The sequence below is a fragment of the Neohortaea acidophila genome (genome assembly GCF_010093505.1).
Source record: "Neohortaea acidophila strain CBS 113389 unplaced genomic scaffold BDY17scaffold_6, whole genome shotgun sequence".
NCBI classification, from domain to species: domain Eukaryota; kingdom Fungi; phylum Ascomycota; class Dothideomycetes; order Mycosphaerellales; family Teratosphaeriaceae; genus Neohortaea; species Neohortaea acidophila.
This window is the reverse complement of record NW_022985515.1, coordinates 1,148,099-1,170,047: the sequence shown is the minus strand read 5'-3', so window position 1 is coordinate 1,170,047 and position 21,949 is coordinate 1,148,099. Positions and strand designations below refer to the sequence as shown.

Here is a 21,949-nt window from a genome sequence, read left to right as displayed (position 1 = left end):
AGGTACCAAGTATAGACTTTTGCGGCTCAGCCACCCACGCCACCGTGGATCTCGTATGCATCCCCGCCGTTTCACCGTTTCCTCTCCTACAGGGCTCGCTCGGATCTCGGATGCTTCTCCTGATGCCAGGCGCTGGGGGTTGAGAGAAACGAGGCATGCATGCATATGGGCAGACATGAGGCCGTGACCCCGACACTCTCACCCACTTGCTTGTGCTGTAGGGCTCTCCTGTCGCACAAGTGGCTGCAGCGCCACACTGTCTCCCGCCTGTCCGTTGTGGGTGCGTGCGGATGTGCCCGAGGTTGAACGAGGCACAGGACGCCGACCTGACCTCGCCTAAGCATACTATCCTGAGCAAGTCCACATAATGGACCTCACCCACGGCATAGCAATTCGCCCTGAGCTCGTCAACTGCACCGAGCTGGTACTCGTCTGCTGCCACGCCACGTACGTCGGCGATGGCTCCGACACGGGCGAGGATCAATGGGTTCTCCAGCCCTTCCAGCGCTCCCATCCCGAGACGGGCAAGCCGAGTGAGCACGAAACCTACATCCAACACATCCTGTGCGGCGCATTGATGGTGGAGTCCCGCCCACAGGCTCTACTAATCCTCTCCGGCGGCATGACTACCCATTCCACCTTCACAGAAGCAGAAGGCTACGAGAAGGTCTTGCACCGTCTGGGCAGCAGATGGGATGCCTTTCAGCGCTACGAGCTCGAGAACTGGGCGACGGACAGCTACCAAAATCTGCTCTTTTCCGTCCTGCGCTTCAAGCAAGTCTGCGGTCGCTACCCAACCGCCATCACCGTCATCACCCACGCCTTCAAGGTCGATCGCTTCCTCGAACTCCACGCCCCTGCCATCAAATGGCCCGCCGACCGCATTCGCGTGCAAGGCATCAACCCTCCTTTCACTTTCCAGGAGCTTGAGGAAACCGAGGACGGGGAGGCGGAGCGGGCATTCGACCTCTTCGTCAACGACCCGTACGGAGTGCAGCCATCGCTGGCGAAGAAGCGACGCGCGCGCAACTGGGACGCCCACATGCTTGCCGATCTCGCTTCTCAGGTCGACCCCGCGGTTGCGGAGCTGCTGTATTGGGAGGGAGGCAACACGGGTCGCGACATCATTCCCACAAAGCTTCCGTGGGAGGTAGAGTGACTGTCACCCAGCAGACAAGGGCTTTTGGTACTCTCTCACTGCAGCTTCATATCGATCCATGCGGATGGCTCCCGCCGACCAGATCAACGTCGCCCTCACCATCACACTCGAAGATGGTTGGTCTGATTTGAGGGATTTGAACTCTTGATCCTTCTCAATATATCCGACCACATTCACCCACGCGCCGGTCTCGAGCTGCCGGTGGTCGACAAGCTCTAGGACATTCTCCACATTGACTAACGCGCATGGCACGCTCGTGTTCACCGCTGGATACGCACTTCGGAGCACGAGTTTGGCTTGGTCGGCATTGTATTCATGAACACTGTGTGCGTTAGAGATGGGCACAATCTGCTGCGACCTCCGTCTCTGCGTACCATCCGAGAAAGCGGACCTTGGTGCCTGATAGTACTTTCGGTAATTGCTCCAACAGCATCAACCGGCTAGGCTCCGGCATGACTTTGTAGCCCTTGTCCCAGAACTACATTCTGTCTTGTCTCGGGTTCGATGTCTCGTAGCAAAAGTCATGTGAGGGTGTAGGGCGAATCGGTTCAATTGTTTGTTGGCTGGTTGACTCGCGTACGCCGAACCCAAAGCGGCGATTGCCCAGCGGGTAGTAAATGTCTTGGCACCGCTTCACGTCATCTGGTCACCTTGTGGCTTTGGATTCATCTCAAGCGATAAGGCAACACCATACCACCTCACCACCACTCTTCCCACGCACATTCATCCGCAGCTCACAGGCAGCCGTGCTCAGCATCATCGTCCAGGCCAACCTTTCACCCCAGCCGCGGAACCGCTGGATCCCGCCCTGCCCTGCCTAGCCACCCTCTACCCATCTGCCACCCTCCCCCTCGGCGGCGGCGGTCCCTCTAGCGACAGGCCCTGTCGCTGAACACCCCCCTTCCCCTCATCTCACTCGTGCGCACATTCGAAAACACCACCCCGCTCGGCCGTCAAGATGTCGAACGGCTGGGGCATCGGCAGCTTCTTTGGGGGCGGCGCGCGGGCGCAAAAGGACACGACGAAGAATGCCATATTACAGCTGCGAGGCACGCTCGACATGCTGTCGAAGCGGGAACGGCACATTCAGAACCAGATGGAGGAGCAGGACAACGTGGCGCGGAAGAACGTGAGCACGAACAAGACGGGTAGGTCACGCGACGGCTAGCCACGCATGGGCGCAGAATGTAGCTGACTGTGTGAATCTCTCTTGCAGCGGCCAAAGCGGCTTTACGGCGGAAGAAGAATTACGAACACCAGCTCGAGCAAACGCAGGCGCAGATGATGACTGTCGAGCGCGAAATCTCGTCCATCGAGACGGCCAATATCAACAAGGAGACGCTCGACGCGATGAAGAATGCGCAGCAAGCGATGAAGAAGATCCACGGCGGCTTGACGATTGAGAAGGTCGACGAGACGATGGAGCAGTTACGGGAGCAGCATGCGGTGGGAGAGGAGATTGCGGAGGCGCTGACGCAGGGCGCGCTCGCGTCGAATGTGGATGAGGATGAGTTGGATGAGGAGCTGGCGGAGTTGCAGCAAGAGGAGTTGGACAACAAGATGCTGAAGACGGGGACTGTGCCGGTGTCGGATCAGATACAGAGGCTGCCGAATGCCGCGGTGGGAGAGCGTAAGTTTGATCGAGTCGGCTATCAGTGTCTACGAGCTGACCAATATCTCCAGCACGAAATCGAGTGGAGGAAGAAGACGAAGAGGAAGAGCTCAAGAAACTGCAGGCCGAGATGGCGATGTGATTTTGGGGGGTGTTTTCTTGCGAGCGAGACCGGGTGCACCATTACTACTTGACTCTTTCCACTATGCCCACGCTGTAGTTACGCTATGTCTGCGAACTTGTAGAAGCGATTTGAATCTTGATGCCCAATCCATAACCAACGGAAGGAGTACGCGGGGTGATTTACAGTCCGGCATACTCAATACCATGTCAGCCTTGTGGGGCCGGATCGACGACGGAGTACCTTGCTTGATCGACCTAAAGTGACTGACACTTCTTCCTCTCGCCTGATCTGCTCGTAATTCGCATGAAACCCCTCGATAATGACATATGGTTCGCATATGAAAGGAAATGGAATATGGCAAGCCTCGATTCGGCAAGTGCCATGAGGTAGTCCACAATTCCGTGGACCCAAGTGGGGCGCGCCGAGTGAATGCGCCACAAAGGTGGCCGGAGAGCCTTGCTTCTCGCCCACTTCACCTCACCTCACCTCACCCTTCCCCCCGGAGCATGCAGAGCCTGCCTATCCCCCGCGCGTCATCGATGCATGCCGAAACCGAGTGCCTCAGATCGCGCGCGAATGGAGAGCAGAGGCTTCAACGCCGAAGAGCTGCTGGCCCCCGTCCAGCGCAAGCGCAAACGCACGGGCAAGGCGTGCGCCAGCTGCCGGGTACGATAACAGATCCCCTCCCCCGGCCCATCCCATCGCGTCCCATCTCCCAGTCCCTTCTGGAGGTCCTCGCGCACCGTACTGACCAATCTCTGCAGCGCCGCAAGACAAGATGCACCGGCGGTATCCCATGCGACGCGTGCCGTATTGGAGAGATGAGTAAGCTCACGCCACCCCACCCCTTGCCCAGACATGCTAACAATCGGCTTGCAGCATGTTCATACGATGATCCCGACCGGAGGATGACGGCCATCGAGTACATCCAGTCTCTGGAGAGGAAGGTCGAGGAACTGGAAGGCCTCCTGAATGACCACGGACATCGGCCCCTCAAGGAGTCTTCAAGTCCTTCGACTTCCCCAGGCGCAGCGAACGACCATCCGCGATCCGTGCGATTCTCATCCGCCCGGCCGCCCAGTACCAGCAATCCTTCAACCGTGCCTCCTGCGCCCTCCCCTGGATCTTCGGCCAATGGCGATGATGAAGACTTTATCGAAACCATGATTCGCAGCCAGGCCGCTCATGAAAACAGTTCTCTCCAGGGCCATCGCGGTAGTTTTGCGGGACTGAGTCTCCTACAGAGGATGCACAATTTATGTCGACATGTCTACGCCAGCCAGAAGCAGCCCGATGCCGAGGTTCAGCAGGACGACTTTATCAGTGCTTTTGATTTTGCTTCCACCGACAGCGAGTCTGCCGTTCCGACTGAGGCTTTCACTCTTCTGCCGCCCAAAACCGCCTTCGATCATGCGGTAGATGTGGTCATGAACGAAGCGTGCTGCATCATGCAGTTCCTGGACCGGGCGAAACTGGAAAAGCTGGCGGCAGACGTGTACAGCGAGACCTACTCTGCCACGCCTCAAGAGAGCCGCAAAGCTTTTGCTCTAATTTACGCCGTCCTCGCTTTGGGCAGGCGCTTCGATCCTACTTCGCCGGGAGAATCGGCCAATCCGCACATGATGAGAGGGTATGCCTGACTATCGTCTACTCCTGCCCACTTGATCGCTGACGAGCCATAGGTTACGATATTTCCGCGCCAGTCGGACTTTACTCGACCCGGCAAACTGCCGCGACCTCACATCTCTACAAGCACTCTTATGCATGATATTGTACACGCAAGTGTCGTCCATGATCTCGACCTGCTATTCATGTGTGTGCCCCTCACGTCTCGTGCTATCGCTCGACTGACATTCCATTAGATATATGCATGGGTGTAGCTGCGGCTCTACAAATGGGCCTATTCACAGAGGCCGCATCCAAAGACCTTACCGAAGCCGAGAAGCTACATCGCCGACGCATCTACTCCGTCCTGAACATCATGGACACCTACGTCACTACCGCCTTGGGCCTACCACGAACACTCCGCGATGTCGAGTCGGATTTTGTTCTTCCCCTTCCCAAGCAACCCGAGTCCATGAGATATCCATTGGCCGGGACCTACGCCCATGCCAAACTCATCCAGATCCTAGCTCTGGCGGTAGACGCCAATCACCCCGTCACCCGCCCGATCAGCGAAAAGAACGGCTTCTACGGCGTAGGGTACAGCAAGATTACCGCGACGGAAGAACAGCTCGAGGCATGGTTTGCCAATTTGCCTCAAGATCCCGTCATGGACGCCGAAGACCCGGTGTACATCAGGTATGCTCTCTACAGCCCCTGTATGTTCTCCATCATGCTTAACGAAAACACAGATCCCAACTCCACCTCCGCCTCGCCTACGCCCACGTCCAACTAGTCCTCTACCGCCCCTTCCTCCACCACGCCCTCCGCAACATCCCCCGCGACACCCCCACAAGCTTCAAAGCGTACGCCTGCGGCAGCGCGTGCATCAAAGCAGCCATGCAAGTCGTCTGGCTCGCGGAAACGCTCGAAGCATACCACTCCTTCAGCGAGGCGCACTGGTTCACCACGCTCATCATCTCCACCTGCGCCGCGTGCTTGGTGCTGTTTGTCGTGAGCAACGAGAACGACCCGACGCTGCAGGAGACGGAGGCGGCGGTGAAGCGCATCAAGAGTTTGTGTCTGCGCCATGCCGATCACAACGCTAGTATGCAGCGCTGCTTTAATTTTATCGAGGTGAGATTGAACTTTGTGAGATGGATGAATTACCGCTGATCATCTTTGCAGGCCGTCCACCCGGACAACCCGGAGCCACCTGTGGAGATTGGGACCGCGTTCGACGAGTGGAATTCCGAAGTCTCGCATACCTTTACGGAAGCGTATCGTCTTCCTCACGACGCCGGTTTGGAGACGCACGAACGGCACGGCGAGGACGTGCTGCAGGCGTTGAGCCTACCCCAGTTCCGTAGCTTCTTGAACAATCGCATATAGATGAGCAAGAGAGAGAGAGATACGCGCAACGAGCCCGATTTGTTTGCTCTGATCACCATGTGAATTTGTGTTAGAAACACACGTTTTGCTGCGAAAAAGGAGGGAAGCCTCGCTGTCGACCCTGCAGGCCGTGGTATCTCAGAAGGGAGTGTCTTTTGAACTGTAGTAATGCAAGAAAGATTGAGAAGTCTTTTTCATCTTCCCCGGACGATGATTGTGCCTTCCCCCGTCCAACGCCGTGCCAAAAAGCCATGCCAACGCAAGACGAAACGGTCATCGTCCGTCTCTCTCTTCCGGGTCAGGGTTGAAGAAGGAGAAGCGCATTCGGTGGAGCTGGAGAGTGTTAGCTTGAGAATGAGCTGATATGCGAATCGGAGCGAAACATACCGCCGGCAACTTTGGCACCACAACCGCAAGCGTGGCCAGGAAATTCACCATAAACAAGCCCAGATCATAGCGCGTGTAGTGCGTGCTGACGAGGAACAAACAAATCGGCACGGCGAGCAGAAACTTCTTGGCCGGCGTATACTGGTCCTCGTCATCAATCTGCTCCCACATGTTGAGGTTGTCGTAGGCTCCCGCGTTGAATTCGAACGGGATGCCGCGCACGTAGTGGAACATGAGGTACGTGGCGAACATGTAGGTGGCGTTGACGAGCGTCCAGCTGGTTTCCTGCGAGATGGAGGGGATGATGTCGTAGAGGATTTTGAGGAGGAGGATGAGGATGATGTGGATGAGCCAGGCGCCTGGGGGAGAGTAGGGGTTAGTATGGAGCGTCTTTAGAAGATTGTGGGAGAGGACACACCCTTTGCATTCACCCACTGCGAGTTTAAATTGGGAAGCACGGCCTGATCACTCTGCTGCTCCAGGCTCTCGGGCGGCTCCTGATACATCAAACTACTGCTCCGCCGCCGCCGAGTCTTGTCTTTGGCATTCAGCGCCATCTTGCGCTCGGCGCTCTGCACCACCGCCGGCGCAGGCGCCGCATCCTCTTCCACGACGGCGTGCATGGGCTGCGGCGAGGCGGATGAGGAGCGGGTGGTGGGACCGGGCTTCGCGCTTTCGGCAAACGTCAGCCCGGTGTGGCGGTGGAGGAGCGTGGCGGACAGTTTGGCGGGTTGGGCGCTGCTTCTGCAGCTGCTGGGTTTGCTGGAGGGGGTTCTGAAGGGGCGGAGGATGGAGGGCGGGGTGGGGAAGAAGTCGAGAATCGCCAGTTTGACGGCAGGCGGCGGCCGGGATGGTGGGAGGGGAGGGGTGGTACGAGGGGTTTGGCGTGGTGCTCGTGTAAGTTGTCCTGAGCGGAGGCGTGACGAATGGAGTTCGGGAGGGTGGTAAGATGCGGGTGTAAAATGAGGTGGTGGAGGGGAGAAGGGAGAAGAGGGAAGAAGGCGGACAGTGAAGGCGAGAGAGGATGGAAGATGCGGGAGGGGATGTCGAAGTGCTCTCCGTGTCACGAGGGAGGCAGCCGGGGGTGAAGTCAGTGGTTTGATGAACGAACGCCGTCTTTGCCGGATGTGTCCTCTCAGCAATTCCAGGCTCCGCGCCTTAGGTAATCAGGGTGCCCGCGTGTCCCTGCGAATCCCGATCAGTTTTAGTCGTGGCTACTCCGCGTCAAACTATAAATAACTTCCTACGACCTTCTGGAATGCATTGAATGCAAGGAGATGAAGACGGATTTATATGCTGCAGCAGAGTGCGAGGGCGTAGGCCAGTGGATTGAAACTCTGTCTGTACATCTATCATCGTATGAATGTCATTCACGATCTTTGAGACGTCAGTCCCTGCTTCAGCAGACCGATCAACTCATCAAGCCTAATGTCAAAACCAAGTCAGTATGCGTCAAATCGTGCAACACAAGAGAAAACATACCGATCAATCGCAACATCCGCCCGCTCCTCAAGCTCTTCCTTCCCGCTACTCCGGAGCAAAACAGTCAGAGCACCAGCCGCATGGCCAGCCGTGATGTCGTCAATCGAATCGCCAACCATAACCAACGGTAAGAGATCTTTCCTCTCGCCAGCCGAGCGTTGTTTCTCGTCGGCATCTAATCCCCACGCGCGAGCAATGTGCCACAGAGCTGCCGGGCTGGGCTTCGGCGGGCGAAAGTCGCGAGTTACGATCGGGGAGAAGGGGTTGATGTGGCTCGGGATGTGATTTTGCAGGAGATGCGTGACGGGTGCGCTGTAGTCACATTAGCACTGATGGCTGTGGCGGGTCGAATGAAGGCGCAGGACATACTCGAAATTCCGCGTGCAAATCCCCTTCTTCACGCCCTCGCGATCGAGAAACTCCATCAGCGAGACCAAACCCGCCTGCGGAACCTGCTCCGCCATCGCCTGGCTTTCAATCGCCTTGATCTTGTCGAATGCCTCGTCTTGCTCTCGCGGCGGTAGGCTGTGGATGTAGTCGAGGATGTCCTGATCGGCGGGGATGGAAACGGAATCCCTCATCAACTTGAACATGTGATTTTGAGGCATGCCTGTCTTGCGTCGGCCACACGTTCAGTCCTCTGTGCTGACAGTGTGTTGAAGACGAGATCGCCTTACATAATGTGCCATCCATGTCGAATATAATGCCTTGAAGTTGCATCTGGCCGGCTTCTGCGTTGGCTTTTTGGCCTAGCGGCGCAAAACGATGTCTTGCCTGCTTCGCCATTGTTGTGCTGATTGTTCGTCGTGAGATTTGCGTTAATAGAGGAGCAAGGCACGTTGTGCGAACAGATTTAAGGAGTAACATGAATAGAATAAATGCAGGGATGAGAAGAGGACGAAGGTTGAACTGCACGAGTGATGTCTTCGACTTGCCCAAACCGGCTAGTGACAATTTGAGATGCCTCATTCACGTTCGACTACACCCACCAAACCCGGGGTATTACATCGCCTACAAAAGAATCAAAGTAACAATCCAGCCTTACTCAACGCACCCACATCCCCACCAGCCTCAACGACCGCCCGAATCGCCGCTTGGCTAAGTCTGCGTCGCTTCTCAGCCGCTTCCTTCTCCCGCTTCGCTTTCGTCTTCGAGCTGCCCGACGGTGCAACTCCACTGAGCAATTTCGTACTATCGTCCGGCGTGAAGTTGACAAATCCACTCCGTTCGACATGCTGCGGATGTCGGGGGGTGGAATTGGTCGACTTCGTTCTGCGATGTCGTGATGCTCGCCGTGTTCCTGAGGCTCTCTTCGATGATCGCGGCTCTGTCGTTGGCGGAGATGGCGACTCGGAGCGGTCGTATGATCGCGTGTGACGATGGTGCGGCGTACTTGGAAGGCCGTGCAGGAGCTGTTGGTTGTATGTGGTTTCAAACTCGTTGTGCCTGTACATGGAAGCTGTCGGCGGACAGACTAATGAAGGCTCACAGCTGATTCCGAGACCATTGCTGTTGGCCATGTGGTTGTTCTCCAGGGTGGGTAAGATGCCGAGAGGCAGACCGCCCATCGGTGCATGAAGCTGTGTATACGGTGATGAAGTCTGCAGTGCATCTGCAGTGCACCAGACAGCACTATCCGGTGAGGTGGAAAAGCCAAAGTCGAAAGATCCGATTCGGTTGGTAGTCAGCAACGTGGCCTGTCCGTTGTACAGCGGAGCAGTGTCGTTCAGCGGGAGTGATTGCTGGCCATATTGACTCGCAGGATAAAGAGGCGGGGGTTCAAAGTAGGAGTTGTGTGCATGCGCTGCGTAGTTCACCCTCGGCGACGCGATAGGGGTATGGATGTACGTCTGCTGGAACGACTTTGTCAGAGGCGAAATATGCTCGTCGTAGGCGGAGTATAGTCGATCAGACCCGAGCGCAGCAAAATCTTCATCATATGGCGTCCTCCCAGAAGAAACGAGCGGCGCAGGCACTGCCGATGAAGGTACGCGGAGTTCGTACTTCTTCGGGCTGGCCTTGACCTTGTCCGTCCACACATCCCTGAACCCCGAACGATAGCGCGAGGGGTCCATCATCTTTGATGGGCTGGCGCTGCACTTACGCGGACTAGCGTGCGGATTGGCAGAGCCGGCTACTGCTCCTTTCGTCACGCCTGTCGGTCGGCCACGCGACAGCGAACGGGATGTAATGTTGCGCCTCTTTCCGTTTGCGGCGGATCTTGGGAGTCGTTGCTGGCTGTAATACGATTGGTCTGTTGGCGATAGCGTGACAAAGGGTGGCGAAGGATGTCCCCCGAGGCTCAGAAAGTCGGGGTGGGATTTGGTCGTTCTCAGAGTTCTGGCTTCACACTCTGCAGCGTTCCGTTCAAGCGCGTTCAAAGTCTTTGTCCAAAAGTCGACCGGTGCTTTGGCTTGGGGCTGTAGAGGATTCGGGACGAGGGGCTCCCACGAAGGCATGGGTGATGTGGCTTCCGTATGGTGGCTTTGTTCGCTTGACCCCGAAAAGTCGAACAGGTGGACCGAGTCATTCGAGCTGTCTCTTCCATGGTCGATCTGCCGAAAGCCAAAGAGGTCATCGGTCTCCAGATACTCGTCCAGGACATTGTTGCAAAGGCTGGACCATTCGGGTTCTTTGTTTGACTGCCGGATCAGGTAATCGGGCTGAGCCCTGAGCAAAGCCATGTCTGTGATGTCACGGCCAACGCATGCTACTGCAGTTGTCGCGATCGAGGATTGAGTAAGGCCGTGTACAATCTTGCCAGTTAGGGAGTGAATCAGGAAACGTAAGACGTTTGCGTCGTGAACCGGGAATGGTTTGGTAGAATGTCCATACAGTGAACAGGGGTCATCTCGACGACACGACATGCAATTGGCAATGGTAGATTCCTCAAAGTAACCCCAGAAACCACAATGTTGCCGAGTCGACATGATGATAGATGCTGGGCAAGCTTGTGCAAAAGCTTGCATTCCTATCTGCACGTGGAATGCAGAGGAATCCGAACGCCAATAGGGGAAATTATCACCCCTCGCTCAGTGACCTCAAGATCTACCCAGTCTTGGGAGTTGCATCAGTCTCGCCCAGATATTAGAGACATTACTCCAGCTCTGCAGCCTCCACCCGCCGCGCCGCAGGGGCTTGCGGCACATTTTGTGGCTGCAAGTCTTCTCCCTGTGCGGTGGATGTCTGACCACACGCCTCCATATGCACGCCGAAAGTGCCCATTGGGCAGGTACAGCGAGTCGATGCAGTCGGTGTGCTCGACCAGGTGGCAGCATGTGCAGGAGGCCCTGGCTTGGGCTCCGTGGAAGTGTTGTCCTCGCTCACCGCCCGAGTGTGCTCAGGCCTGACAAAGTTCAAGTCCGCTCGTGTTGCCTTCTCGATGATGCTGTCACAGAGTGTGGCATGCGACTTTTTCAGATTTCGCTTGACAAAGCTGGTAAGGAACACGCTGCACTTGAGGTCCACCACCTCTTGGATGTACAGACCATCGCGCGGCTTGTTCGAGCCAATCTCGACCTCCTCCCTCGGTTCTCCCGGCGCGTTACCCCCAACGGTCCAGCGGCCTCGAATGTCAACGCCGCCAGCGGCGAATGTGTGCGTCTGAAGGCCAGTGGGAATATCGTAGAAGCCGGCCTTGTAGCTGACCTCGCCTTTGATGGGGGTATAAGGCACATAGGTGATCATATCCGTGATTTCATACCACACCATCTCTTTCGCCTCATCGGGCGTCGCACTATCGTGGGGCGTGGTGAGTTCGTGTCGCAGGACGAGTGGATTGAGCTGGATCATCTGGCGGTGGTTGTGCAGATGCGCGATGGCGGCTTCTCTCGTGACGGAGGGTGGGAGTGGGGTAACATGGTTCATGCGCGTGAGCCTCGACATGCTGAGGGAGGGTAGGGCGGGACGAAAAGTCCATTCGCCTGTGTTGGTCATCCAAGAGGCGGATGGCTATATAGCCATGGCAGAGATCGGAAAGCAGGACGTGCTGAGGAGGCCGAGAGCCCGAGAGCAGCGCTTCCCACCAGTCAGTGGTGAGAAGGTGGCTGAAGCTGAAACCGCTGGGTGCCGGAGGTGTAACAGAGTGGGTTTGATGCAGCGTTGCGTGAGAGCATAGCACTCGACACAGATGCAATCAGCTGAGGTTAAAAGAAACAAGGAACCTCTGTTGAGACCGATGCATCCTTTCCAGGTTTGGTTAACATGAAGCCATCCTCAATCAGCAAGCCTTGCCCAATCCGGACGCGCCGAGGTCCATGCACGTGAATCGCGCCATGACCACTCGTAAAGTCCACAAGTCTCATCAGCGAACGCATGACGACACTCTGTGATGAATTTGCGATGATCTAATGTGAAAGATCGTTCTCAAAAAATGTGCAACCCTTGACCGTTATCGTTCAGCTCCCTAGTACAGAACCTCGGACTGGACAGGCGGCAGAACGAAGGCATCCAGCCCGCAGATACGGCTTCGCCCTTGGGAACGACTCACTCTACTCCTCGCCGCGACTCTCCCTTTTTCTCTTCAAAATGGCCGTTTGGGAACAGATAGAGGCCACGCCATCACACGTGACATATCTAATCCTCTCCACCTTTCTGATCTCCTACGCCCTCGGAGCGGCGTTCATTCGAAATCGCCTACATCTCAGCGAGCCTCCCATCGCCCTCCTGGTCGGCATCGCCCTTGGTCCAAAGGGCTTAGGCTGGCTGACGCCGAACCTTCGCGGCGTGCTGGGCGATCACTGGAAAGACAATGCTGCAAACTCAGAACTGGGTGGATGGGGCTGGGGTGAGCATCAAGCCTTTTCCTTCCAAGTTCCGCGTGCTGATGCATTCCCTCAGGTGACGATGTTGTTCAGGAAATGGCGAGAATAATCGTCGGTGTACAAGTCTTCACAACAGGGTTATCCCTACCTCGGCACTACATGAGGTATGGACGCGTGTCTTTTCCACCGTGGCAGAGCTGATCCATAACAGGAGACACTGGAAATCGGTCCTTTGGCTTGTCGCTCCTATCATGGCCGTCAGCTGGCTCATCTGTGCGGCCTTTGTGACCTTCATCTTCGATGCTGATTTTCCAACCGCCTTGACGATAGCCGCGTGCCTGACTCCGACGGATCCAGTGTTGTCGTCGTCGATTCTCTCCAACAGCCAGTTTTCCAACAGGGTGCCAAAAAGAATCAAGGACATGCTTTCCGCGGAATCCGGAGTGAACGACGGTACCGCGTTCCCCTTCCTATTCGCTGGACTGGTTCTCCTCACAAAGGACTCAGCTGGCGAGGCGGTGAAGGAATGGTTCCTCATCACGATCCTTTGGCAATGTTGTTTCGGATTGCTCACTGGGTTGATCCTGGGAACCGCCGCCAACCGCGTACTGCGAATCAGTTCGAAATCCGGATTTATGGACCCTAGCGGATTCATCGTATTTTATTTACTTCTTGCGCTGCTTTCTTGTGGAATTGGCAGCACGCTTGGCGCTGATGACTTTCTGGTCGCCTTTGGCGCAGGCTACGGCTTCGCTCGCGACGGATGGTTCTCCAAAAAGACGAAAGAAGCAGATCTGCCCGATGTCATCGACTTGCTGCTCAATAGCGCCATGTTCGTATTCTTAGGGTCATTGATCCCGTGGTACGCATTCGAGCCGACAACAATCACGCCGAGCATTACCCCTGGCAAACTGATCGGCTTCTTAGTGCTGGTTCTGCTCTTCCGCAGGCTGCCGATTATCCTTTGTTGTTACCGCTGGATACCTGACATTCGCACCCTCCGCGAAGCGCTTTTCTGCGGTCATTTCGGACCCATGGGCCTCGGCGCTATCTTCCTCGCCATCGAAGCTCGCGCTCAGCTCGAAAATGGGACTTCATTACCGGAGAAGAACCCTCCAGAGTATGGCTACCCATACACAAACAGAGAGCGCGCCGTTCATCTAATCTGGCCTCTCGTATGTTTCATCGTCCTCGGATCCACCATGATTCACGGTTTGTCGGTGGCGGCGATGAGCGTATATTCTCATTTCAAAAGACCAAAGGAGAACCGCGCTGGCATTTTGGCGGCCGAGACTGATCCACTCGAAGGAATGGAGCATTCAGACGAGTATGGCAACAGTGCGTCCGAAGACAGCGAGGACGATTAACGGTGCCAAAATCATCAGCGTCTTGCCGGAGTGTACATCGTGCGAGTTCTGTGGCTGAGCAGCTGGTCCAACTCGCTTCTCATCTTTGCCGCCAGATCTGGAGAGAAGAAGGCCACGCCCAGTTCTTGCGACGTATACCAGCTCGCTCGATCCATGTTTCCGCTGCCGAATATCACGACTTCTTCATCGGTTATGGTCACTTTGATATGCGACTGCACAGGTTCTGTTGCAGCGTCCACTGCCCTCGGATCGGCCGAGTAAAACTGGACGGATAGCATTCCTGGGCTCGCAATCAATCCAGACTCGACATCACTGGAGTCGGCATCTCGTCGCTGCATCAATCGAGCGTGTCGCTTCACCAATTTCTTCACGCAGCGTTTGGTCGTCGTGCCGGCGGTGAGGAGCTGCTCGAGGATCATGAGGCGCTCGCTGGTCACGACGGCCACGGTCACTCCTCGCTTGAGCGCGGCCAGGAGAGCGGACAGGACGGGCGGAGAGGTCAGGTTAGGGGTTTGAATATAGATGCTTCTCTTGGCATCTGCGAATGCGGCGAGAAGGAAGGTATTGAGCGGTGTCTGCGGAGGACGAGGACACGAGTTCCAAGGAAGTGCGAACTGAGGATTCCGATGGTGCGGTGAGAGGAGGAATACGGACGTGATTTCTTTCATCTCGAGGGTCGTAGAAGTGAGACAATTCGGACCGCCAGCCACCGGTCTCCTCTCCGTACTGTCGCCGGCGCGTCCACTCGTGAACTTCAGGTTCCGGTCGCCATCACTAGCCCAGAAACCCTTCCAGAAATTGACAAAATGGTCGACGATCTCTCCCCGTAACTCCAGGCATCCCTCGAACCAGTTTTCCCAGCTCACGTTGCAGCTCGGCAGCAAGACCGTCGCCCGATCGACGATCACGAATTTGGGATGCATCACGCTGAACGGCAGCACGAAAATACTCTTGATCTCGAGATCTAGGCCTTTGAGGTCCTCTGGCCGCGGAAGCCCGAGTTTGCGGTTGCACTCCGAAGGCGCGTACGTGCGGCCTGAGAGCGAGGTGGTGTGGAAGAGTTTCTGGAAGAGAGAGCTGGAGGAGAAGCAGATGCGGACTCGGATCTTCTTTTGCTGTGTTTGGCCTTTTCGTGAGAGGGCGAGTAGTGTTTCATTGAGTGCGTCTAGTGTCCCCGAGCGAGCCCAGAAGCATGTCACGATAATGATTTCTGAATGAGCCGCGGAGATTGCGGGCAGGATGGAGTTGGCGTAGATGCTATGGCCCGTTCCAAGCGTGAGATTCTTGATTGAGGCTGTGGTGATCGGTTGCGGAGAATTGGCGGCGCGCTGCTCTCGCGGAGAGACGCTGGCCAGCCATGGCTTTGCCAGAGCTGGACCGGACATGGTCATGAGTCTAAATGGAACCGCATGAAGGCTTTGCGGAAGTCCGGCGGGTCTTAACGATCGTTTTCTCGGAGTGGATGTGCCGGAGACGATGTTATCATGTTATTTCTGCGAGGTGTTGACAAGTGACGTGAAGAGGTGTCGTCTGGGCATGGTCGACGCTACGCCCGCTGCGGATTCATACTGGCTGTCTTCATGTTCCAACAACAACAACGAGACTAAGGACTAATATTGGGAGAACAAATTCATGTACATGGGCCAGCAGGGCCAGCAGAGCACATCGAATGCATTCGTCAAGTACTGCTCGTCTCATATACTCTATTCCATCCTCCTCGCCCCAACGCCACGCTTGCCTCACGGAACCTCCTCTGTCGACCTTCTCCTGGTGCCAATCATCACTGCGGTGGCACGTACGGATGGACGAGCATTTCACTGAACTTCGAGAGGCTTTCCACGCCTCTTATTTCCGAAGTAAGCAACGGCATTTTGACGACGTGGAAATCTTCGCCATAAAGATCATCGATCTGCTCGAGATATTTCTTCTGCATCTTCCGTCTCGAGTTGCATTGCTCGCAAGGGTTATCCATTTTTGGGTACAATAATTGATTGACCACTAGGGCGTGGGTGTCGATCTGATACGTGCCGAGCTCCTGGATCATGCGTTCCGTTTCGTAGAGCGAGAGGAACTCTGGTATCATGACGGGGATGAAAGTGCACAAATCGGGGTTCTTGAACTGCTTGTTGACCTCCCCAATCGTGCCTCGCAAGTCCTCCATCCGTGCCAGCACGTCCTCAAAAGACTGGCCGTTGGGAAGCCCACCGCGGGCGTTGACGAGGTTGCCGATCATGCCGCCGAATTGCTGTGATAGCTGGCTCAACTTCTCCAGCGCCTTTTCCATCACGGTAGGAAACTGCAGGAAGCGCAGGGTGTGGCCGGTCGGTGCGGTGTCGAAGATGATCAGCTCGTACTCCATGCCCTTCACCTGCTTCAGCACTTCCGCGAAGCTCATCGCCTCATCCACTCCTGGGATTGAAAATGCCATGTCCTGAAACATATTGCCAACACCTCCCAAGCCACCCATGGCATCTTGCGCCTCATCTCCTCCCGCGGCAATCAAATCGTTGATGCTGCCGTTCGGGTCAATCTCCATCGCGGCCAGGCCGGGCACGCCTTTGACTTCTTGTGCATCTTTTCCGAACTTCTGGCCAAACGCATCGGAAAGGTTGTGTGCCGGGTCGGTGGAGATGAGGAGGACAGATCCGCGTGCTTTGGCCATTTGTATCGCAAGGGAGCAGGAAGTGGTGGTTTTCCCAACGCCCCCTTTTCCTCCGCAGAAGATCCATCTTAATGACTTCTGATCGACGATGGATTGGAGGGAGGGATCAAGTTCGGTGTCGGAGTCGGCCATCGTGGCTGTTGTGTACTGGGCTTGATCTGAGGTTGGGGAAGGCTTGTGGGCGGATTGTTTGATCTTTTGCTCGATATGCGGCGAGAGGTGGCGGGTGGAGGAAGCGGATGCTCGGATGCAGGAGGACAGGTGGATGCAGAGAGTGGCAGGAGAGAAAGTTGGTTGCGGACGACGTGTTGCCCTTGACGTATGCGGCAGGTGGGCTGCAAGAGGACAAGTGTGGCTTGAGCTTCACTGGACAACGTCACACCAGCCACACTCGCCACAAGTCCATGACTTCGAAATATCTCCAGCATCCCATCTCATCTTCATCGCCCTGCTTGAGTGGAGGATCGAACAATGCCAGACCGCTAGCACATCTTCCATCACATGTCGTCCGGACCGGGTTCCTTGCGCCAACTCTGGTTTCGATGGAAGGCCCTCAACCTCCCATGGAGACGCCAGTTTCTCGTTGGATTCGACTTAGCAGGAAACACTTTTTGGCAATTTAAGGACGCGATCAACGCCAACCGCCTGCGACGTATCGTCAAGTTCTCTCGCAAGACTCATCACGCAGACGTCAAGATCAGTCGTATGTTCAGCACGCCCAATCAACAGCGACTACTGCTAATATCCTGACCAGCACAATGGTATCAATGGCTCCACCACACCCGCGAAGCGGCGCCGACCATTCAAGAACAGCAGTATGAGGTATCAAGACAGCATATGATGAAGCAGCTTGCTGCAGAGGCCGACGAGCGATGGAAGAGCAAGCCAAGCTACCTGGATCCGCCTTCGCGCCAGCAGCCTGTCCCGGCCGTGGCATCTCCTGAATCCGCTTCTCCACCGCAGCCAGAGCAAGTCGAACAGCAGGGTGTCAAGAGTGGTGTGGGAGATCATGAGGAGGTGAATGCGGCTGTGGGCAAAGACAAAGGCAAAGCTCCAGCAGGAAAGCCCGCTGGGAAAGAGCCTGGGCCGTGGGATCGAGCGCAGCGCGGCGCTCCCAGTGAAAAATGGCAACCTGCGAGCTGGACCCCTGGCATTGCGCAAAGGCGGTGATGAACCATGGTGCAACAACAATGCATTGGCGGATTCCAGTATATACGAAAACAACTGAAATGCTTACAGCCATGCCCCGCATCTCTTGCCGATCAATCAGTCGAGGGAACACGAGATTCTTACTGCAAAGAGCTCTCTAATCTGACTGTCTTTCTGAGAGGTGCGCGGCAGTCATGAAAGTCACCTCTTGATCTTCATATCACGCACCAACTGATATGGGCAAGAGCAGACTGGTAGGGATGCCAAGCGCCCACCGCTGCCCTCTCCTTTACAGCATCACTGACGAACGCAGTCCATAACATGGACAGAAATGCACAAGACCAGGGTTTTAGCGGAGACGTAGCGAGTGTGGTGCAAGTCATCTTGGCACGTCTCTCCAGCAATGGCGCAGACGGGCTCGCCAGCGCCTTCCTCTATTGATGTATGCAATCTTTCTTTGTTCTCCGAGACCCCTCTCTTGACCATTACGATCCTCTCACTACGACAAACAGTCTTCGGATCAAAAGGTCGGGGTAGATCAAGAGCTGGATCCCGTCATTCCAAAGAACAATGATGGAACCTGCGCCGTGGTCAATCAAGGTCGGCGCTCACGGGCGAGCACCAAACGAAACTGATTAGGACATGAAAGCTCGGCTTGGGTTTCAATGCATTCTCATTTACTCTTTGCTCATTGCCTATCTCGAGTATGCAGGCGACGCATCCACTATCTAAGAGCAGTCACGAGCCATCCCATACCATTCCTCCGTCTCGCGTGATATTCCCATCTCCATTTCGTACCTGCTTACGCTGTCGGCAAACTCGCAACCGCGCGCACGGCATGTGCTGAAGCGCAAGCGTTGATCTCCTAGCTCAATATCGAGGCGCACCGAAGATGCGGCACATCACCCCTTCGGATTGACCGTCCTTGCTCACGTCAGCTGCAGTGACCTTGGTGTTGCTAGCGTTCGCCATCTCTCTCATGAAGTCCGTCACTGGATTATCTTGTCCCATCTCCTTCTGATCGTAGAATGGGACGATGGCAGCACACAAACGCTCGTCATCGCGATCTCCAGGACGCAGCAGAGCATGGAAGTGGCCTTCGATGTTCATGGGTCCGAGGCGGCTGACTGCACTGAGGTAGGCGTTCAAAAGGCTGGCCGGAGTGTCGTACACGGGATGTGTCTTGTACCAGATGATGCTGGGATGGCATGGATAGCTGACTCCGCGGATTGCGAACTCTGGGGTCATGATCAGAACCCTGACCCCTTCTTCGCACTTCTTGAACTGGCGAACGTAGACACGGCCCTTTCTGTTGTAATTCGAGCCAGTGCACACGCGCACCTCCGATGCAGCAAACACACCCTCATTCACCAGGTAGTCCGCGACACCCAGGCAGCTCAAGCGCTTGTCGGCAATGATGAGGTAGGAGTGATCGAGCTTGCCTTCTTTGATGTCCTCGGCGATGATGCGTTTGATGCACTCGTTCCTGGCCAGCTTGTCATCGTTCATCGTTTGCAGATCCGGCGTGGTAACTTTCTCATCGGCAGCCTGGGTGTTGTCAGTATGTATGAACGAGATAGAGAACAACCAACACGTACAGTATCCTTGGAAGTCATCATTGGTGCGGTGTTGGTACCTCCCTCGCTGGCCGTAATTCCCTTCTCCATGTCGTTTCGCGTCGCTCGGTGTTGTCGGGACGTTGTTTGTGGCCAACGGCGTTGTTTGTAGACGAGTTGAGATGAATGAACGCTGGACGGCAACCCACTAGAGACAGTTACAAGACAGCCTGGACGAGCCCTTGCGTGTACGTGCGCGCTCGGGAGGTTTGTGCTGCGAGGCCTGTATCATTCAAGAAGGGATTTAGATCCGGCTGTATATCGAAACTTATCTTATACATTCTCCACCGCCGGCAACGCTAGCGGGCCGCTCCATAAAAGCTGGATTCAGATATCCCGTGCTGTGATCGGATGTACGCAGCGCGATCAAACTCGCCACAGCCGCCGGCTCATATCCGCTAAGCCTCAGGTTCAAGCCTCTTTCAGCCACGCCGCCAGCGTCCACGAGCTCTGTTGGCCAGCACTGTCGTTGGGAGCACCTCCCTGGTCAGGTCTAATACTGCGGGCTTGATTGCAGGCTTGGAATGTTGCATCCATCGGGCTCCAGGGCTGAGAGGCGGCGCCGTGGGCGGGTTTGCGCAGATTTGATCTTCGGGTCTCGATGCTGGTCCGTACAGTGTCAATTCGCTGCTATCAATCAACTTCGTGTACTCCAGCACGACTAACACGGAATCAGTGGCCTTGTTGTTCTTTACTTTCTCGCGCCAAGTGCTGCATCTCGGAAGGTGCTCGATGACCGGTTTTGTGTCCTGGAGATGCAGTTCGCGCGCGGTTTCAAGGCCTTCCTTCATACTATCATTCAGACTCCAGTCAACTTGGCCCTGTCTTACTCGAACGTCCCAGTGAAGAGGGTCGACGCCGCTCAATGCAGCTAGCCGTTGTCCGGGATGGTCAGCGCTTGCGTCGCATTAACACGCAGGCTGCCATCGCCGGCCTGTTTGAGAGATACTGAGATGTCTGCGATGATCGTAGACATCAGGAAGACGGCCGAACAGGATCGTCTCAGCTTCAGCGCGGTGGAAGATGGCGTTACATTCCGCGTCGCATGAGGTGAAGTCCAAAGCCGTTGCGGAGTGGAGCCGTTTGGGCTGGCTTCGCCGATCCATCTCCACAATTCCAACCACGTTCCAGACTCTACCTCAAGGCTGCGGAGACCCTCTACAGATAATGCACATGCATCATCTCATCGCTGAAAGCATTGAAGACGGAAACACGACGACATCTGAGTTATTACAGTTACCTCGTCAGCGAGGAGATGCGGCCGGCCGCGCCACACGTCAAGCTTGAAAGCTACGCGGCGGAATTACTTGCAGGAAGACGAATGAACGAAGAAAATAAGTCTGATCGCAGGATTGAAAAGTATTCCTTTCGATTGGCCGTATCAAACGTTTCGCTAACTCGCAGACATACCACATGAAGACTTCAACGCCTGTCAACGCGCCCTGAACCCCGACACTCCATTCACGACCTCCGGTCTTCAGACTGCTCCGGTGTTCACGAGCCCTTGGCAGTTCCCGACGGGCCCGATGAGATCGTTGTGAGATCAAGTTGTCCAGCGTCCTCGGTATCGTAATACGTTTTCTGGAGATCCTCAAACTCGGCATTAGGATCCATCTCATTCCCCAGTTTCAGCTTCTTCGTGGTGACTTTGATGCGCTGGATGACTCGTTGCAGCTTCGTTCTTTCAACGCCCTTCTTCTCCGGAAGGCCAAGTCCTTTCAGTATTCCAATCACGGCGGCGACTCCGGTGTTGATGGCAGCCAGCGCGGAGATTGTCGAACGGCTGAGGCCCTCTTGAGCGCCGACGGTGATGGTGAGGCAGAAGAAGATCTGGAGGAAGATGAAGAGAAAGAACAAGAAGCCCGAGAAGTAGTATTCAATCTTCGACCTTCGTTCGGCGGCGACGAGCTCGTGATACAAGTCTTCCTGGGCCTGCTTGGGCGACATGGGCTTGTCGATGTTCCCAACGAGAATCTGGAACGTCTCCAGTTGACTATATCGTTTGTTGGTGTTTGGCGACATTGGCGCCAGGTCCGTCATCCCGGAGGCGACAGAGGTGGTGTTGATGGCAAGGCCCTTTTCGATATCGAGATTGTCCATGGTGGATGAGAACTTCTGGAATGACAAAGTAATTGTTTCTGATTGAGCTTATCTGGACTGTTTCAACAACGAAGAAGAGCGCGAGGACAAGACGGCGACATTTATCACCCACCTGAGCCATGCAGCCCTCTTATCCTGCAGTGTCTAGAATGGCCGGCAACATCTCGGCGCATGATCACACCACAGCCAAAGGCTGAAAACAGCGAGGTTTGCAAAGCCCAATGCAAGCCCGCAAGACTGTATGCATATCGGCGAAAATCACGGAACTGTGCTGGCAGCCACATCACCAGACTCGCCGAGTGTTTTTCCGTCGCGCCGACCCTCATAGGCCCGTGGCAGGTTGCGTGCAGCAGAGCATGGCGGCTGTGGCTTGCGTAGAACAGTCGCGCCGCTGCGAGGGTCTGCGGGGTGGCATGTCTTCTTCGGAGCTCCGTTGCCTGCCCAAGGGTCTAACACGCAGTACCTCGTGTTGATCAGCCGTGTGCAGAGAGCGTACACTCTTGGCGGTACTCTTGGTATCCTGCAAGTTCGCCT

The 21,949-nt window shown here is 55.7% G+C and overlaps 14 protein-coding genes across 14 annotated transcripts; 5 read left to right on the top strand and 9 right to left on the bottom strand.

The window, feature by feature from the left end:
- Positions 1–367: 367 nt before the first annotated feature.
- On the top strand, positions 368–1,159 carry BDY17DRAFT_251277 (uncharacterized protein; the record flags this gene model as incomplete). Its single annotated transcript, XM_033731156.1, has 1 exon — positions 368–1,159. The coding sequence occupies one exon, from the start codon at positions 368–370 to the stop codon at positions 1,157–1,159; it is 792 nt and encodes a 263-aa protein (XP_033589345.1).
- Positions 1,160–1,162: 3 nt separating this feature from the next.
- BDY17DRAFT_251201 (CST complex subunit Ten1) lies at positions 1,163–1,613 on the bottom strand (the record flags this gene model as incomplete). Its single annotated transcript, XM_033731153.1, has 2 exons — positions 1,163–1,481; positions 1,534–1,613. The coding sequence occupies 2 exons, from the start codon at positions 1,611–1,613 to the stop codon at positions 1,163–1,165; spliced, it is 399 nt and encodes a 132-aa protein (XP_033589344.1).
- Positions 1,614–1,758: 145 nt separating this feature from the next.
- On the top strand, positions 1,759–3,388 carry BDY17DRAFT_299150 (vacuolar sorting protein snf-7). Its single transcript, XM_033733851.1, has 3 exons — positions 1,759–2,307; positions 2,376–2,789; positions 2,843–3,388. Exons 1-3 carry the CDS (start codon positions 2,118–2,120, stop codon positions 2,911–2,913), a joined length of 675 nt encoding a protein of 224 aa, XP_033589343.1. The 5' UTR covers positions 1,759–2,117; the 3' UTR covers positions 2,914–3,388.
- Positions 3,120–5,731, top strand: BDY17DRAFT_166167 (fungal-specific transcription factor domain-containing protein). Its single transcript, XM_033729766.1, has 6 exons — positions 3,120–3,561; positions 3,660–3,720; positions 3,775–4,525; positions 4,578–4,708; positions 4,758–5,196; positions 5,250–5,731. The coding sequence occupies exons 1-6, from the start codon at positions 3,325–3,327 to the stop codon at positions 5,671–5,673; spliced, it is 2,043 nt and encodes a 680-aa protein (XP_033589342.1). The 5' UTR covers positions 3,120–3,324; the 3' UTR covers positions 5,674–5,731.
- A 431-nt stretch (positions 5,732–6,162) lies between these two features.
- BDY17DRAFT_317334 (putative unfolded protein response protein Orm1) lies at positions 6,163–6,833 on the bottom strand (the record flags this gene model as incomplete). The annotated part of the gene is made up of 3 exons (XM_033736088.1): positions 6,163–6,222; positions 6,277–6,635; positions 6,695–6,833. The coding sequence occupies 3 exons, from the start codon at positions 6,831–6,833 to the stop codon at positions 6,163–6,165; spliced, it is 558 nt and encodes a 185-aa protein (XP_033589341.1).
- Positions 6,834–7,526: 693 nt separating this feature from the next.
- BDY17DRAFT_299141 (phosphoglycolate phosphatase-like protein) lies at positions 7,527–8,634 on the bottom strand. The gene is made up of 4 exons (XM_033733850.1): positions 8,436–8,634; positions 8,128–8,368; positions 7,759–8,070; positions 7,527–7,701 (listed from the first exon to the last, which is right to left on the bottom strand). Exons 1-4 carry the CDS (start codon positions 8,623–8,625, stop codon positions 7,647–7,649), a joined length of 798 nt encoding a protein of 265 aa, XP_033589340.1. The 5' UTR covers positions 8,626–8,634; the 3' UTR covers positions 7,527–7,646.
- Positions 8,635–8,780: 146 nt separating this feature from the next.
- Positions 8,781–10,442, bottom strand: BDY17DRAFT_317332 (uncharacterized protein; the record flags this gene model as incomplete). Its single annotated transcript, XM_033736087.1, has 1 exon — positions 8,781–10,442. One exon carries the CDS (start codon positions 10,440–10,442, stop codon positions 8,781–8,783), a length of 1,662 nt encoding a protein of 553 aa, XP_033589339.1.
- A 691-nt stretch (positions 10,443–11,133) lies between these two features.
- On the bottom strand, positions 11,134–11,625 carry BDY17DRAFT_231469 (uncharacterized protein; the record flags this gene model as incomplete). Its single annotated transcript, XM_033730221.1, has 1 exon — positions 11,134–11,625. A coding segment is annotated over one exon (492 nt), but the record flags the coding sequence as incomplete, so codon positions are not given.
- Positions 11,626–11,971: 346 nt separating this feature from the next.
- Positions 11,972–13,888, top strand: BDY17DRAFT_335232 (Cation/H+ exchanger; the record flags this gene model as incomplete). The annotated part of the gene is made up of 3 exons (XM_033737925.1): positions 11,972–12,544; positions 12,598–12,685; positions 12,733–13,888. Exons 1-3 carry the CDS (start codon positions 12,286–12,288, stop codon positions 13,886–13,888), a joined length of 1,503 nt encoding a protein of 500 aa, XP_033589337.1. The 5' UTR covers positions 11,972–12,285.
- A 14-nt stretch (positions 13,889–13,902) lies between these two features.
- On the bottom strand, positions 13,903–15,409 carry BDY17DRAFT_281907 (uncharacterized protein; the record flags this gene model as incomplete). Its single annotated transcript, XM_033732063.1, has 2 exons — positions 14,589–15,409; positions 13,903–14,549 (listed from the first exon to the last, which is right to left on the bottom strand). The coding sequence occupies exons 1-2, from the start codon at positions 15,277–15,279 to the stop codon at positions 13,903–13,905; spliced, it is 1,338 nt and encodes a 445-aa protein (XP_033589336.1). The 5' UTR covers positions 15,280–15,409.
- Positions 15,410–15,473: 64 nt separating this feature from the next.
- On the bottom strand, positions 15,474–16,847 carry BDY17DRAFT_299134 (anion-transporting ATPase-like domain-containing protein). The gene has a single exon (XM_033733849.1). The coding sequence runs from the start codon at positions 16,680–16,682 to the stop codon at positions 15,669–15,671; it is 1,014 nt and encodes a 337-aa protein (XP_033589335.1). The 5' UTR covers positions 16,683–16,847; the 3' UTR covers positions 15,474–15,668.
- A 204-nt stretch (positions 16,848–17,051) lies between these two features.
- Positions 17,052–17,720, top strand: BDY17DRAFT_252174 (uncharacterized protein; the record flags this gene model as incomplete). The annotated part of the gene is made up of 3 exons (XM_033731232.1): positions 17,052–17,253; positions 17,305–17,522; positions 17,565–17,720. 3 exons carry the CDS (start codon positions 17,052–17,054, stop codon positions 17,718–17,720), a joined length of 576 nt encoding a protein of 191 aa, XP_033589334.1.
- An 849-nt stretch (positions 17,721–18,569) lies between these two features.
- Positions 18,570–19,366, bottom strand: BDY17DRAFT_311179 (uncharacterized protein; the record flags this gene model as incomplete). The annotated part of the gene is made up of 2 exons (XM_033735510.1): positions 18,570–19,247; positions 19,298–19,366. The coding sequence occupies 2 exons, from the start codon at positions 19,364–19,366 to the stop codon at positions 18,570–18,572; spliced, it is 747 nt and encodes a 248-aa protein (XP_033589333.1).
- Positions 19,367–20,809: 1,443 nt separating this feature from the next.
- Positions 20,810–21,415, bottom strand: BDY17DRAFT_311178 (uncharacterized protein; the record flags this gene model as incomplete). Its single annotated transcript, XM_033735509.1, has 1 exon — positions 20,810–21,415. One exon carries the CDS (start codon positions 21,413–21,415, stop codon positions 20,810–20,812), a length of 606 nt encoding a protein of 201 aa, XP_033589332.1.
- Positions 21,416–21,949: the final 534 nt, after the last annotated feature.